The 16,861-nt window shown below is 35.2% G+C and overlaps 1 protein-coding gene across 5 annotated transcripts in view; it reads right to left on the minus strand.

Moving 5' to 3' along the window:
- Positions 1–405: 405 nt before the first annotated feature.
- The window catches only part of ATP2B1 (ATPase plasma membrane Ca2+ transporting 1), a 136,575-nt gene continuing 120,119 nt past the window's right edge, over positions 406–16,861 (minus strand). For 4 of the 5 annotated variants that reach the window (XM_079774384.1, XM_079774386.1, XM_079774385.1 and 1 more), the window contains exons 19-21: positions 14,342–14,449; positions 12,266–12,448; positions 406–3,642 (exon numbers count right to left, since the gene is read on the minus strand). In XM_079774384.1, the coding sequence (XP_079630510.1) occupies positions 3,331–3,642; positions 12,266–12,448; positions 14,342–14,449 (603 nt within the window). In that variant the 3' untranslated portion in view covers positions 406–3,330. Of the gene's footprint in view, positions 3,643–11,769; positions 11,884–12,265; positions 12,449–14,341; positions 14,450–16,861 lie in introns of all 5 variants that reach the window. The other variant, XM_079774388.1, reaches the window with a different exon arrangement.

Genomic DNA, 16,861 nt, shown 5'->3' on the forward strand with positions numbered 1-16,861 from the left:
ACAAAAACCAAATGAGGGAAATTCAATTAATTCTGTTACCATAGAGTTCAGGTTATTGCTATTGACAACTCTGCATTATTTAACAAATAATTAAGCTCTACGGTTAATGTGAAAAACTCAACTTTTATAAACCAAAACATTCCACTTCCATGGACTGCAGAAATGACCTATTGTGCCACAAGGATTAAAGATGGTGGTAGGAGAGTAAGAACAATATACCCACTTTTATTCTAGGGGCAAGATCATGTGTATTGGAACACTGATTCACTGTAACACAACCATACCATTTCAAGTACATTACAGAATTTTCATCAATCAAATTTTAAAAATTTCAAGTAGAAAAAAGTAATTCTAAAATATGTTCCGATCAATTTAAATATCCAAAAAGTTCAGTCCCCATTCAGAAACAGATAAACAGTATATTTATTAAATGAGTTAAGACAAATAAACTTTACAAATAGACAAATAATAAAAGGCTCAGTGGCTAAAATAGATGGTAAGCATCATTAAAAGAAATCAACACCATCATGGTATCTCAGTTGGCTTACACGTGTAAAAAGAAATTTTCAAAGAGCAGTTTCACAGAAATGAAGCCAGTTTTTTTCTTATAAACAAATCACCATTTCTTGGTTCAAAACTGACATCTGTTATGAAAATTACCATATCACATATTTGTAAGATGACAAGGAGTAACTCATCTTCAAAGTGCAAGTTAAGTCTATTTACAACCACAAAAAAGGCAATGATGAGGAGAAAGGATTTTTAAAAAATATACAAAGATTAAAAACATTTGGGATGCAAAATTAAACAATTTTTTGGTTAGAGGATAAAAGAGAAAAAGTGATTGAATTACAGATGCTGATTTCAGCTATACATATTATATAATGGGATCCAAGATCTTTAACAGCTTGCTTGCATTTTTTTTTTTCTACTTACATAATGATCTGGAAATTTCTGGTAGAAATTAGTGTCTCAAAGAGAGAAATACACACTAAGTATGTCTTGCTACTACTTCATGGAGGTCATAAGATCCGTTTATGGATTAGAGTTGGTGTAAAAAGCCATTGCCTTGAATTGAAAAATGAATACTGTAAAAGCTCAATACAAATCCTCCAAAGCACATGCACTTCTAAATCGTTTGGTAAATACATTCATATTGAAGCATAACCAAAAATTAAAGAGAAAACTGAAAATACTTCCCTTTTCTCTATACCCTATGCCTTGTAGGCTTTCCCAGTTGATAGGGTCAATATTTAGAGTCGAAAGAGTTCTTCTAGTTAGTCTAGTCCACCACCCTCCTTTAGGATTAATGATTTCCCCAGGGTCATGCAGCATGTTAAAGGCAAAACCGATACTAGAAACCAGGTCTTGACACCTAGCCTGGTATGCTTTCCAGCATATCATGCTACCTCTTTTTACAGTATAATTCGTGTAAGTACCTTATGAATAAATGTACAATTACAAGCGCTGACAGAGCCAATGTGTTTCTAAGACTTGCAGAGGATTACTGCAAAGGATTGATGGAGAAAAGAAGATTTTCCCCCACCCACCAAAAATATCAAGCACCATCAACTAAATGTTTCTTTGCTGGGTCAGATGTTGTAATAGTCCTCGCGTAAACTTTATGTCAGCCTGAGGATTGTGTATCTGGTGAAATCTGCGCCCTAACACAATGCCAGTTCTAAAAGGTAAAGACAGAGGCAAAAAAGGGGAGAGAGTAGACAAAAGAAAGAAAAGACAAAGAATCCAATTGGCTTAGAAATGGGCATTCCAGCATATGGTTAATTAGTATATCTATATCTATATATGACCTTTTTTACCTTTTCATATAATCTCATTTTACCTAAGTTGTTATTTGGCCACTTAAGAATTAAAATAAATGTATCAAAGACAATTGTGGTAAAAAAATTGTGAGACTATTTTAGACAAACTAGATTCAATGAAGAATATGTTGAATGGTGAAATTGCAATAATTTTCTTAATCTGGTTCTATTAGATTATCACCTAGGAATTTAAGCAGTACTTCATAGGGCTGTTATCACCTTGAAACTTATTCCAATTGTGGTTAAAAAGAACAGACTGTTGCACCATATATGCAGAATTGAGTAAAGAAGCTGAAATGCCTTTTAAAAAAACATTGCCGTGAATTTATTTAATAAAAGGGCAGATTTATTTATGTTTACAAACAAGTTTCAAAAACAAAAGGAAAACATGTATGCTTCTACTTATTAACCTTTTTCAAAATGCCAACAGCCCTCATGCTGTATGAAGGTTTCTAAGGATTTATTAGAAAAATCAATACAGTTCACTCACAGTTCACTAAGACATCACTGAACTAACATGTTTAGACAAAAACATAAAGGACTAAGGTTCTCTTGTGGTTTGAGAGCTTGATTTACTTTGATTTGCCTGAAACAACAAAAGCATTTCAAGCGTCTTTCGTTATGCAGTTGATGTCCCACATTAAACAATCTACCAAATTCTGAACAAAAAGGTTATTAGCAAGTTTTCAAAAATTTTAAAAATTAAACAGTTGTTTCAAAACCATTAAGTAGTAAATGTATTTAAGAAACTAATTAGAACAGATGCCATAACTTTATTAGAACACCACTGCTCATGTTTTTTTGTTTTGTTTTGTTGTTTTTTTGTTTGTTTTTTTAAACAAAGCATTAGTGTTATCTATTTGGCTATTAGTATTAGCAATTTATCTACAATATTTAACAAGGTAAATTGTAGGCAAAAATTTAGTACAGTTTCAATAGAAACACCCTTTTTTAATTTTTCCTGAAAATAGAGCAGTATTTGAAGGACTAATTTTTCTCTGCATCAGTGATAAGGAAGCTTCCCATCTATGAACAGGAACAAAAAAAGTATCTACAAACCTTGTAAACAGATCTGTATCATTTATAAACATAAATAATCCAATTTATTAACAGCCAACAGCAGAAATTAAAGTATCAATTCTATGATCCAGGGCTCTTTGCCTGCCCAGCTTTACTCCTCCCTCTCTCCCATCCAGGGTTGAGATAAACTAAAGCTCTGCTAACATACTGTTCAGGACCATTCTTAGGTACTACCAATGATCCACAGGTCAACTTATGCTGAGTTACTGTTCATCTGTCAGTTCATTTCTCCCACCCCCAAAAAGCACCCTCAGTCTGGCAGAAAGCTTTGCGTTTTTTTAAAAAAATAAATCTACATTCGTACAAGTGTGTCTTCTGTTGAAGTCCAAAGACAAGAATACTATCTTGTCCGTCACAATATGTGAAAAGACCCAGTTTCAATTTGTTTCTTTACAATGCAGCTAGTGTGTTAACATTCAGCTTACAATCAGAGTGATGTTTCCAAACTATGTAGTGGGCTTCCTGGGGATGAAGAGGTAGCAGACTTGTTCATTTCTATTGTAAGGTAAATCCCGCTGTCAACAGCATTGTTATTTTTGTTGGGAGAGGGTGGAGGACTGGAGTTACGTTTTGTAGGAGCATCATCTTCAGCATCAGTGTCATCAATAAGGGGGATATGAGGCTCTGAATCTTCTATCCTAAACTCAGGATGTGTCATAAAGTTGTGAATCGAACTTCTTGATTCCGGTTTTTCTAACCCTTCATATAAAGAACTACGAAATGCATTCACCACTCGAATCTGTAAATACCAGGAAACAGAAAAATGTCAGTACGCTGTTAGCTTAACCGAAAGGTGGTGCATTTATGAGTTTGAATCCACAAACAGCTAGGTATGAGTGAATCATATTTGCATGTAATGCAGTGGAACTTGCAATACACTGTAAAAAAATGAATATTTTAGTAGGACACTACAAAACAACAAAACCACATACTCTAAGAATTAAGAGATAAGAATTTGAAGTAATATTAAGAAAAATCTCATTGTCACTGGCTAAAATTTAATAGCCATTTTATAGGATTTTTTTTCCCTAAGAAAACAAAATTGAACAAGAAACAAACAAAATAAAAACTTAACCATACACAAGCTTTAGCTGATTTTTTAAAATTAAAAAAAAAAGTAAATCTGAAAACAATTTAAATAAGTTAAACAAAGTCAAGCACAGAGGGTTATTATTTATCATGCTAGGAATTAGGGTGCCACCAACTATGAAAAAGCCAAGCAAATATAAGCTGAATGCCACAATGAACTCACATCTACCCCACTATTCCCATGGGGTGTAAAATAAAAATAAAGACAGAGCCCAAACAAATATCTATAAAATGCCATTAAACAGCTATAAATATTTGAGTATATGCCATTTGTCTATGAAGTGTTTTTCTCTACAATAGGTTAAAACTTAAAACAATTTATATAACTCACTGGAAAAAACTGACTTAAAACAAAGAATCCTCTGGGATTCTTGTGTGAAATAATTCCCAAGGAGAAGACACAAATATTTTTGTATCTAAACATATAGCCTAACAATTCACTCTCCTTCACAGAAATCTGCTGTATGAATGAAAAGAGATTATTGGGCAAAGTAACTAAAAAAATATCACCACACAAACTGACATTAGATTTCATTAACCCACTATCATACAGACTTTCAAAAAAAGTAGACAAAATTCTAATAGTTGAACATCTACTATATTTCAATCTAATGAATCCTGTTTAATGAAGACATCATTTACTCATTAGAGAAGTAACCAACATTGACATTCCAGATAAAAAAATGTAGTCACCAAAATAATCTCAAAATAATAATAAAATTAATAAATTTCTTCAGACAGACATTTGGATGTATTTTTTCATAAATATTTTAACATATCCATCACCTCAGTTACCATTTGTGTGTGTAGTGAGAAGTTCAATTATACAGTATACTATAGTCACCATCCTGTATATTAGATCTCCAGAACTTACTCATCTTGTATAACTGAAACTTGTTACCCCTTGACCAACACCTCCCCACTTTCCCCTACCCTCTGGGAACCACCATTCTACTCTCTGCTTCCATGAATTTAACTATTTTAGATCCTACTTCTGAGAATTTATCCAAAAGAAAAAAATCAGAATCTTGAAGATAAGCCTGCACTCCTATGTTCCCTGCAGCATTACTCACAATAGTCAGGGCATGGAAACAACGTTACATGTCCATTGATAGGTGAATGGATAAAGGAAATGTAGTGCATGTAAACAATGGAAGATGATGCAGCCTTAAAAGCAAGGAATCCTGACATTTGTGCCAACATATGCTCAGTTCTGATTAAAACCTCATCTCTCAAAGTTGTCTTGCCTGATTTACCAGGTCCTGTGTGGGGGCTGTGTTACAACTTGCTCACTCAGCCCTTTATACAGAGAAAAAGAGAATAGCATAGTTGACATAGGAAGACAGAGGTGAAATGCCTGTGTGTGAATTCCAGCTCTGCCACTTACTAGCTAAGTTTTTTCCTCAACTATAAAATGGAAAATAACAGCGGCACCAACCTTATGGGGTTGTTATGGGAGATTAAATTAGTTTGTACATATATACACTCAGAACAGTGTCAGCTCCCAAGAATCAACATCAGGGCTTCTCAAACTGTAATGTGCATAGGAAGCACCTGGGTTCTTGTTAAAATGCAGATTCTGACTCAGGGGGGCCTAAGACCCTGCATTTCTAACTAGCTCCCAGATGCAGTCGAATCTCTTCGTCCATAATTCACACTTTGAGCTGCAATCACCTACTCTACTTGTGGTGCTACTTTATCATATGCTAATTTATAATTCTGTCCTATCCTTGTGTTTATACTTTAGTCCCTTCATTTGGCAGACTATTACCAGCAAATAGATTTTCCATTTCCTTTACTGCTCTGTTCCCCATTTACTAAGACACAGTGTTTTACATATGGTGTGAAAACAATGCTTACTAAATATACCATTATAATCATTCATTTAATTGTTTTTTATTGTGAAATCTTGCAAATCTTAAAATTCTTTTATATATATAGACATTTAACAAGTATCCCGAAGGTCCTAATAATAAACTACGCAGTTAAAAAAGCAAAAAGATAACCTCCTCAAAAAAAGAAAAATATCTGTTGGTGTCAGTGGTCAGTAGGCACAGAGAACACACATTGGAGGATCAGCCAGCAAACCTGGTGGGTGATGAGAGCTGTCCAAGAGGACCCTGGAGTTGTTACTTCCTTGACTTTGGTTGCTGACAATGCTGCTAACAGAGCTAGAGAAATAGTTACGTTTTCTGTTTTGTTTTGACCAGCGTGGGTAGAGGGGAATAGTAAAGAATCATGGGGGAAATAAATCAATTTATGGAACATGTTAAATTTGAGGGGCTGCAGAACATCCAAGTGAAGAAAGCTAGAGCTCAGGAGAAAGGCTTGAGATTAAGTTAGTGATGTGGGAGTCGGCAAAGCTCTAGGATGGGCAGTCTAAAGAGCAGTCAGTGTGTGTGCACACATAATCACATACACACATCTGTGGCAGGTAAGATTACGTTCCTTTTTACCAAAATTTTTCAATTAAAAAATTTTTTTCTTTCCGAATTTACTACATTATCTGAGAATATCAGGGGTTGAAAGGTTACTTGACATACTTTCTCCTAACCACTTTATAAAGGGTGAAACTGAGCAACCAAGATGGGTGGCTGACCTGTCACATCACTCTTAATCAGTATCAAAATGTTTTGGAATCAAGTTTCCTGAACTCCCAATTACAGGTTCTTTGAAAGTGAGTAAGAGATACGTGGACATTAGCATTATAGCTAACTTCATTAGAATAAAATACTTTCTAAGATTAAGGTTAATGCTGTCTTCCTCTGACTTTACTACTTGGCCACATGATGACATGACATGTAAAGGACAGCTCAGAATCCTCCAAAGCAAGGCCATTTCAAAGAACAGTTCTCACATTAGATACGTACACTACTAGTAAAAGCTAGATTAATCAGGGGTTATTGAAGCAGATTCATTTTACTTTCTACTCATGAAGAACATAAATAAAAAAGCACTCTTGATGTAAGGCAGTTCAGCTAACCTACACTCGCTGTGATTTCTATTACCTTCTAAATGTACAATTCTCACAGTTCAGCAGTAATTCTGAGGGACTAAAAAGCACAACTGTGTGCACAATACTTTAGGTAGGTAGGGAACTATTTTACCATTACAACGAATTCAGTTTAAGCAGAAAAATAAGAAGTAACCTTAATCAGCATTCTTGACAATCCAAGCCTTACTGTTTATTTTATCCAGTCTTTTAACAATTCCTTTAATATTTATTGAGACCTCTGATGCAAAACATAATTATAACTCCTAAAATTATTAAAATTAAGACAAATCCAATAATCCCTATGTAAAACATATTTTAAAGAGTAAATTCAGAGGAAAACATTGCACGAAGCATATGGCAAACAAACAAAAAAATCAGTGATTACCATAATCACAAAGTAATTTTAAAAAACTGAAAATGATTATCAGTTTACATTACATACATTAAATTTAAGTCATAAAGCAAAACAAAACCATGTACCCTGCTAAACCACCAATTTTCATAAATACAGTCCTAACTTTTGACAGCAGAAAATAATAATATTATTGCCCAAAACATGATGTGCATGGTTAGCTCTAAAATTTGAGACCATTTTAGTCACTAGCTGATATATCTTATTTTCTACAACAGATTGCCCATTTCTGAAATTTATATTCATCATTACTTTTACTGTGTGCACTAACAAAGAACTACAATGTAAAATAAAAGATACTATGCAATAAGAAAGAAAATTCTAGGTTGTTTTCCAAATTTGGGTATTTTCACATCAAATTTTCTCAAAGTAAGACCAACTTGTGTGATCTTTTACTTATCTGAGATAGAGGTTGGCAAACATTTTCTGTAAAAAAAACCAGAGAGTAAATACAGCTTTTGTGAGCCATATGGTCTCTGATGCAACCCCTGAACTCTGCCAGTGAAGTGCAAAAACTACTACAGACGCTACTTAAATGACTGGGCATGACTCTGTTCCAACAAGAATTTATTTTCAAAAACAAACCACAGGCCACAGTTGGCCCACAGGCTATAGTTTACCAACCCTTCACCTAGAAGACCAGACTTTCTCTCAATTTCTCCTTTCTAGGAAGGTTTAACTATTAATTCAGCAAAAGAATTTACTAATGATAGAGACTGATATTAGAATGATATACTTTATAAATAAAGACAAACTATGGAATGTTTTCTCTCGAGATCTTTAGGGGTAAAACTGACTAACAACAGAGAGAAAAAGATGATCTCTCCAGAGACGTTTCAAGTGTAGGATATGACAAAGTTGAAATGGATTATTTCTTCCATGTAGCAAAGATTCCAAATAACAGTCTAAGAAGTTTGACATCCACAGACAGTTCTAAGACTGTTCTATATTAGGGCAGGAACAGTGAGGTAATCAAACCTTTCATTACACATATTAACACTAATAATTAATTGTATATATTAGCTAATGTTCTGTACTACCACCTAACACAAAGCTTCACCAGGAAGGTTAAAAGGCAATTATGGTAACAGCAATATAATTACTGCAACTGGTAGTATACAATGATAACCTCCTGAACAAGAATATATAGCAGTCCTCAATACCTCCTTATGTTCCAAGACACAGAATACAGAATAAAGAAATAACCATCTCAAACCTTGATGAAGCAACAACTACACACTTGCCCTCAATACCTCTATCATCCTGGTCACATGCACCCAGCAACTCAGAAATCCCAGATATATTTGTGCATCAGAAAAGATGCACAGTCTCCTTCCCTCCTGAGCCCGCGGGTCCACGCTGGTTAGTTCAGGCAGGCGTGTTTCCTTCGCTCCTGCCCTCGCACAGGGACGAGAGTAACTGCTGACTGTCCTTAGACTTAACCCAAATGTGGTTTGTGGGGAGTGGGGCTCTTGGCCGAAATTCTTATTCACGGAGTTGATTTTCGCAGCCTGGGGTGTTTCCCTGGCAGCACTTGGCCACCCACACCTCTGTCCCCGACCTATAGGATGGGGTACACTTGACCCAGGAGGCTCCTGAACTCTTCAGGTGAGAGACTCCCTGGAGCAGGTGTGGATGGGTATGTCTTAAAACAAAGTTGGTGACTGATCTGATTATTTGATATTAGGCCTGGAACACAATTATACAGAGAAATATATTAAATATAGTATACCTAAGGTCATGTGATATCCCTACAAATAAAAAAGTCAATAATTTAAAATTTTGCTGATATAAGACTAAATAGAATACATGCCACCCAGGCAGGCAAACTTGTCAGGAAAGTTTAACACGAAGCTAATCATTAGGAAACAAATTGAGAATGTAGGATACTTTATAAGACGATTGGCCTGGATTCTTCAAAGAAGTAAATGTACTGAAAAATAAAGGTAGGAAAAATGGATCTAGCTGAAAGGAGACTAGAGACACCTAACATACTGTCAATGATCCTTTCTTGAATCCTGTCTCAAAAAAGATATTAAGGACATTTTGGGAGCAATTTATGTAAGAGACTTCTTATTCTTAGCAGGTATACGCTGAATTAAATATTCAGAGATGAAATGTCATGATATCTGCCACTTTCAAATGGCTCAAGAAAAAGTATACATTAATATATAAAGCAGGTGTCATGAAATATTAAGTGGTAAATCCAGATAAAATTATTCATCTATTAATCTTTCAACTTGTCCATTTGAAATTTTTCAAATTTAAAATTTTGAGTGCAGGGAGAATCTTTTAGGATAAAGTCTCATTTCGGATCCTTCTTACGGGATATAAACAGATCCTTACCATCCATTCCAGCCTTATTACTCTTTATGTCTCTTAGTACCAAACTATGTCACTGAAGCCTGCTTTCCCCAGCTGAGCAAATTTTATCAAGAATCAGCTCAGAAGTCATTTTCTTCAGGTAAATTTTCCTGACTTCCCAGGGTATGTTAAAGAACCTATAATAATATTCTGTGTTCTATTACCATGTAGTAATTTCCAACTACTTGTTTGTTTTCCTTACCAGACTGTAATGTCTCAAGGTTCTAGTATAACCCTGGCATATGGTAGGCTTTCTGCACATTTTACACTAGTGGTAGATGAAGAGATGAGTTGTAATAAGCCCTCCAGAGCCAGGAATAATGTAAAACCCACAGATACATGGAGGGAGGGATGCAACTGTCCCAGGCATAAGGTCAGGCCATTTATATATACCATGTCTTTCAGGTAGGTAGTATCAGGGTAGGTTTTTTTGTTTGTTGCTTGTTTTAAGAATAGTTTATTGATCTTTAGAGAGAGAGAGGAAGGGAGAAGAGAGAAACATCGATTTAAGAGCACAACACCAATCGGATTGCCTCCTATATGCTCCCTATTGGGCATCGAGCTGGCAACCTGGGCATGTGCCCTGACCAGGAATCCAACCGGCAATCTTTTGGTGCACAGGATGATGCTCAACCAACTGAGCCACATCGGCCAGGGCTCAGAGTAGTTTTTGAAAGAAAGATTCCTGTCTGTCCTTGTCTGTAAATTTAGTGCCCTGTCCAACATCACAGGGCAGTTTGTCCTTAGAGCACTCGCCTGCTCTATGCTCTACATCATGTTGCCTCTGCTTATTAGCCATGAACAAGTCATTTCAGCTCCAAGTCAGTTCTCACAGTACAACTGGGAATAGTTCCTGTTCTGCCTGTTTTACAACACGGTCAAAAGTAACAAACGAAAATTACTTAAGCAAACAGTGAACAAAAGGCACTGAATAAACAGTCCTCCTTAGAACAGCATTGTTTTCTCCATCAACTCATCCTCTCTCTAGCTTTCCAAGGTTCCTCTGGTCCTTAACTGGCTAAAGACCAAATAACAAAGACAGGTCTCTCCCCAAAAGCAGATTAACCTTACGTATCTCAGCTGACTTTGGGGATGGGGGTGAGGGGTGCGTAGGCTTATATCTTTAGTGCCTCCAATATACTGAGAATCCACCACAAAATCAAGACCCTAATTCACAGTAAGGACAATATAGGCTTTTGGGGAGTTTGCCATTTACTAAAAACCTGTTATTCTAGTCAGTTAATGGAAAGTATGACATGAAATGGTTCAATAATTAATCAATAGTACACTTTCCCTACTTCTTTGGAAAACTTAAAATAAAAGATTATTTCTTACCTAGGATACATTTTAAATTAAATGGATTATACAAATGAAAGAAAAAGGTAAATACCATAGAACTATGAAGCTTACACAGAGCCCCCTACGCCAAGCGGAAAAAAAATCCAAAACAAGGCCGCAAAGACTAAGTTAAGAAGGCAAACAATGGCTATATACTGAGAACTTTCTTTTTACTTTCCAACCTCAATAAGATAAAAGTCAAAATGCTAAATTCATTTTTAGCTTTAAAAACACAGTTTCTTGGTTCTGTTAGGTCAGCTTACAATCACATGCTTCTGGGGCACCATGCAATATGAACATGTTTAAAGGCATATACTCAAAAATTTATAGTAGTTTCACAAATTCTAAGCTACAATTTTATTCCCCAGATTAAAGATCAGAGTTAGCATAGAGAAAAGCTCACAGATTTCATATCTAATCTTTGATTGCAATTGTTCCACCTGTTATCTAGCCCTCTAAAAAATTAAGACAACAACAATGACAACACTTTGAGGTCTCAATCCACTTTACGCAAAGAAAGCTTTATGAAAAGCCTGAACATGAATTTAAACATTAAGGAGAAAATGAGAAACGTTAGGTGTGTGAAGTAGGAAATGTTAATTTCATGCACTTAGGAACACACACTCACACCCCACAGTAGTAGAAGCAGTAGAAGAGGAAAACACTACATGTGTAGGGGTAGAAATATTTGTTACATCATGATGCTGGCTGGCGATGGAGGGTTGCCGCCTTAGAGCCCCCTGAATGGAACTTCCACTCTGGAAAGCATTCACTACATCCATCTGCAAGGAATCAGAGATTGTGACAGCTTGCTCAGCAAGAGAAAGAGAGAACAAGAGAAAGGACCATTCCATCTATCAACATATAAAAAGTAAAGAAAAAAAGGCACTTTTTACAGAGCAGATAAATAGGTAAGAGTAGTATTTTGTGATGAAGGGGGAAAAGCTAGGAAAAAAGGAGCTTAGGGGCATATAGACACATTCTTTCATGATCAGTTAAAACTTTCACTCATTCCAGTAACAGAATTATTTTTCAAAATAGTAAGTTTTGTGGGTTGGGAGGGCTAGAAAGGAAGTTAAGGAGTGTTCAAACCTCCTCCCCAGGTCCAAAGCCCTGGCTGGCTCCCATACCCATCACCTCTCCTACCTCTCTCCAGGCCCATACCTGCGTCTGGATTCTGTTCAGACCTCTAAACCACAAGATCTGGCCACGCCGCAACTCCCTCTCAGCGTGATCAATCTCTTCCACGTCCTCTGCTAACTCCTCCTCAGGTATTTCTTCCTTTTGGGTTCCATGACCAGCTTCTTTTAAGAATTTTAAACGGCTAGTTGGAATTGTTGAAATAAGCTACAACACAGGGGAAAGAACTTGAAATAAATCATATCAAGTACAATTAAACTGATCAACTTTAGCACAAAGGGGATGAAAAGGTGCAAGCATAACCGACTAACTTCACCAATGAAGCAATGAGATCCTGTCCATCAGAGGCTTTCTTTCTAAAAACAAAAAATATTCCTCTCTTAGCTGCACAAAAGATTTAAGTCTGAAGGGTAAAAGTGTTCCTGAATCGAAATAACCTGATTACAATTTTTCATACTTTAGGACATTCATGATGGTAAATTTTAAAATTATTCTTTGACATATATTTACTTGAATTCATATTAGTTATATTTATTTCAGATAAAATAAAAATGGCAGGTAGTCTTAATAGATGAAAAAAATTGTATTTCATTAGTGCTTTACAAATTCAATGCATATCCAAATTCCAAAAATCTCCAAGGTTAAACTAAAAATAGTGTTTTACTAAATGCACTTATTTCTATAAAAGCAACTATTTGAAAAATTGTGTTAACACTGACTGATAATGACACCAAACAGGAACAGATGCCCCAGAAAACATAAAGGATATGAAAACACAAACAAATACTTATTAACATATAGATGCTAGCAGCCATTCCTTAAGGAAGTCAGGCTTATCAAGGGGAAACAAGCATGCAATCAGAATAAAAACTGCTTAGGGAATTTCTAGGCCATCCATCTCATTTCACAGAGGTGAAATAGGCTCAGAGTCCGAGAGAAGACTTGTTCATGGAGTGACTAAGACCCTAGGTCGCCTAACCACCAAATCAGTGCTTTCTACCTTCGCACTTAAATTCAATAGACAATGTCAACCAAAGAAGGTAACTGATGCCTGTTGGGTATGTAATGCTATACAGAATTTCCTCTTCCTGAAATTAGCCAGATTTGGGGTGAGATTGTGGGTTCTGTTCTGCCTATGAGAGAACATTACATAATAATTAGAATGGTAATGAAAAAAGAAAGGTTGACCAAGTATGGATCCACTTAAAAGATCTCTATTAATGAGGTATTCCAAAATGAATAAGAGAAACCTCAGAACCCAGAAACACAACTTTAAAAAAAAAAGGTGAGACAAATTAACTTCAAGAAAAACCTGGAAGTTGACTTGCAAAATGACAATAAATTAGTTCACACAAGTTACACAACATAACATTATGGAAATGTTAGTATAGATTCTCTACCAGTTAATTTTATAGTAATAGTAATGGGCTTCAAATGAACGACATACACACCATTAACACTTCTCTTTTAAAAATAATGACATGTACTTGCAAGTCAGCTGTCTATAATAAAGACGAGGTATATCTCATTTTTCAGGCATTGTATTTTATATACACACTGTTAAAGCCATTCAATTCAAATAATCTAAAATGTCATTTTGTGGCCCATTTTTTCCAGATACCATTATTTTTATGGAAACATTCTCTACGTAAACTGAAACTCAAGATTGTTCCTATGCTACATTTTGGATTAAACTACATAAAAATTATATAGTGTAAAGAACATATTTTATATTTTTGTACAAATATTTATTCTAAAAATGCAAAAATAAGTCATAGAGCGAAAGATACAGATATTAGAATCCTAACCAGTTACAAATGCATTATAATAATACTGTTGTAAAACTTGTTCTAAAAAACAAGTTAAAAAACAATGTCAGAAATTTCAAGTGTTTTATTAATATAGGCATAATTGTAATAAACAGCAAGTGACAGATTAAAGCAAATGTTACATTTAAAAAAACCACATCCCTAAATGCCCTTTTTGCCCTAGAACGGTAACTACTTAGAATCAAGTACAGAACTGCTTAAAGAAAATACATACTAGAATTTTTTTTTTTTAATCACTTAAGGTTTGAACAAAAAATGATGATGTTTTTACCTGGCCCCAGAGTAACGTTCCCATTCCTAGGAATACTGACCATAGCCACTGTTCTATTGAAAGTTCTGAACAACTGAAAGGCTTTCCACCAAACTGCACAATTATTATCTGGAGGAATAATCAAGAGTAAGTTTATTTAAATCTTTTACATTTCACAATTCAGATACTTCAAAAATCACCCAAATTTGTGTCCTCTAAAATTTAAGCTAAACAACCATTATTCTGTTGGTGACACGTATAATATTCACAGCTGAATGTAAGACAAATAAAGTAAAATCCCTCTGTCCAAAATTTTTAATGCAGGTATTATTTCCTGTTTAAATTATGCTTACTAAAAATTAAAAAAAATAATTCTCATGATCAAAAAGATAACTTCATACTGATTTTCAATATAATCTCAAGAAACTACATTCTCCTGTATTTAGTATAACTGAGTAATTTATGCCTTTCCATAAGAGATAGTACACTTTTGTAGAAAAGACTGTATGGAAAAATGGACATAGTATTCAATCTTTTTTATTTTCCTTCTAATTGCTATTCACTCCTGGTTAATAGTTAGATGTTAGGACAAATATATGGACTGTTAGAGAAGAAAAGCAAGTTGCAAGTTCTATGAAATATGTGCTAACGCAGGTGGTATACCCGCAGAAATTTGCTTTTCCTTATAAAAAGTCAAATGATCTGCATAAAGAAAATTCATTAATACAGTGATTATGTTTCCCTCCTTATTTTAAAGAACCAAAAACAGTATATATAGGAATATTAAGAGTTAAGCAACATTATTCACCCTGTTTTTGATACGGCAGTTAGTAGTTGCCAAATATTGGTATTAAAAAGAATCATTTTGGTATTAACAGTTTTTAAACTTTATTTATTTTTTTAAAATGTATTTTATTGATTTTTTACAGAGAGGAAGGGAGAGGGATAGAGAGTTAGAAACATCGATGAGCTGCCTCCTGCACACCCTCTACTGGGGATGTGCCCGCAACCAAGGTACATGCTCTTGACCGAAATCGATCCTGGGACCTTTCAGTCCGCAGGCTGACGCTCTATCCACTGAGCCAACCGGTTAGGGCTAAACTTTATTTTTGAAAGTTATGAACTCTAGTCTTTGTAGCTGTACTTTATTCCAAACTCAAGTGATATGTACTGGTCAGTTCCACTGTTCTTAAAGTCAAGATTATTTGTACCCTTGTACAAATAGATTCCCAACCGTGTTTCTTTTTAGTGTCCCAACCAGTTGATTATAAATGATTTGGCAATTTTGCCTGGATTTTAATAGAAATATCTATAATAATTTTCTCTTGTGTACCATAAAAATGAGCAGAGAAGAAACTCTACATTTCTTTGTGTGTTTTCAATTTAAAAAAGAATTTAAACAACACCCTTTTTTTAGTATAATGAGGCATGTGAAAAGGATATTAAGATATTGGGGAAACAAATGATTAATATGGTTAGTTATGTGGCATAAGAAATAATAATCTTTTATTTTAGAGTTGAAAGAAATAAAATTGTCTAATTAATAGTGAAATTTACTTCTAAAAATAAGTTTCCATATTCTTTAATATACTGCTTAGATGGACTACTACTGATTGTGTATTTCAGTGTACTGAAGCACTTCCTAAATGTGTGCTAAGGGAATCTAGCACTAGGCGTTGCCTTCTAAATTTACAAGGGGCTGGATTATACAAAGTTCAACGGGTTTCTTGACGGAAGGATTTTCCAAAGCTTTTGAATTGTTAATTTAAAAAAAGAAAAGAAAAAGCAGCAGCTCAGATTTGAGTGTTTTCTTGCAAACACCAAACTCAGAGCTTCAAGTGCAGTACCTCTCTTAATGCTTTGTTAGTTCTATGACATGACCTAATTAATATTAACGTCCCCATTTCACAAAGCTTATCGAGGTCACACAACTACTGAGGCAGTACCTTGCTGTGACCCCAGAACTGATGGACCCCTGCGTTCATCTCATAAGCGTTATGATACATGGCTTTAAGAACCTCCAAGAGGTAAGCAGAACAGGCAATATTTCCTAAACTTACTGAGGAGATAAGAGCAACTCAAAAGATTATTGTTTCATAGAACATACTTTGAAAAACACTGGTTTTGTGTCAATTACTACCAAGTAGAAAAGAAACTAAAAATATTTACATAGAGTTAAGGATTATTATGTACTTCATGATCTGTCAAAAAAAAAAAAGTAAAAATAAGAATCAGCTAGTAAATAAGAGACAAATTAACTTAAATATAATTTAGAGGCCCGGTGCACGAATTCCTGCACGGGTGGGGTCCAGCCGGCCCACCCCAATGGGACGGACCGGCTGGGGGGAGGGACTGCGGGTGGTTGGCTGGCTGGCCTTGCCCCCCCCCCCCCCCCCCCCGTTGAACTCCCAGTCGAACTCCCAGTCAAGGGTACAATTTGCATATTAGCCTTTTATTATATATGTACCTCAGATCTACAATCAAGACTTTGGCTAGTCTATGTACATCAAGGTTCATGTTTTCCTACCCAGCTGACAGTCT

Source organism: Cnephaeus nilssonii (assembly GCF_951640355.1).
Source record: "Cnephaeus nilssonii genome assembly, chromosome: 6".
In the NCBI taxonomy this organism is placed as follows: domain Eukaryota; kingdom Metazoa; phylum Chordata; class Mammalia; order Chiroptera; family Vespertilionidae; genus Cnephaeus; species Cnephaeus nilssonii.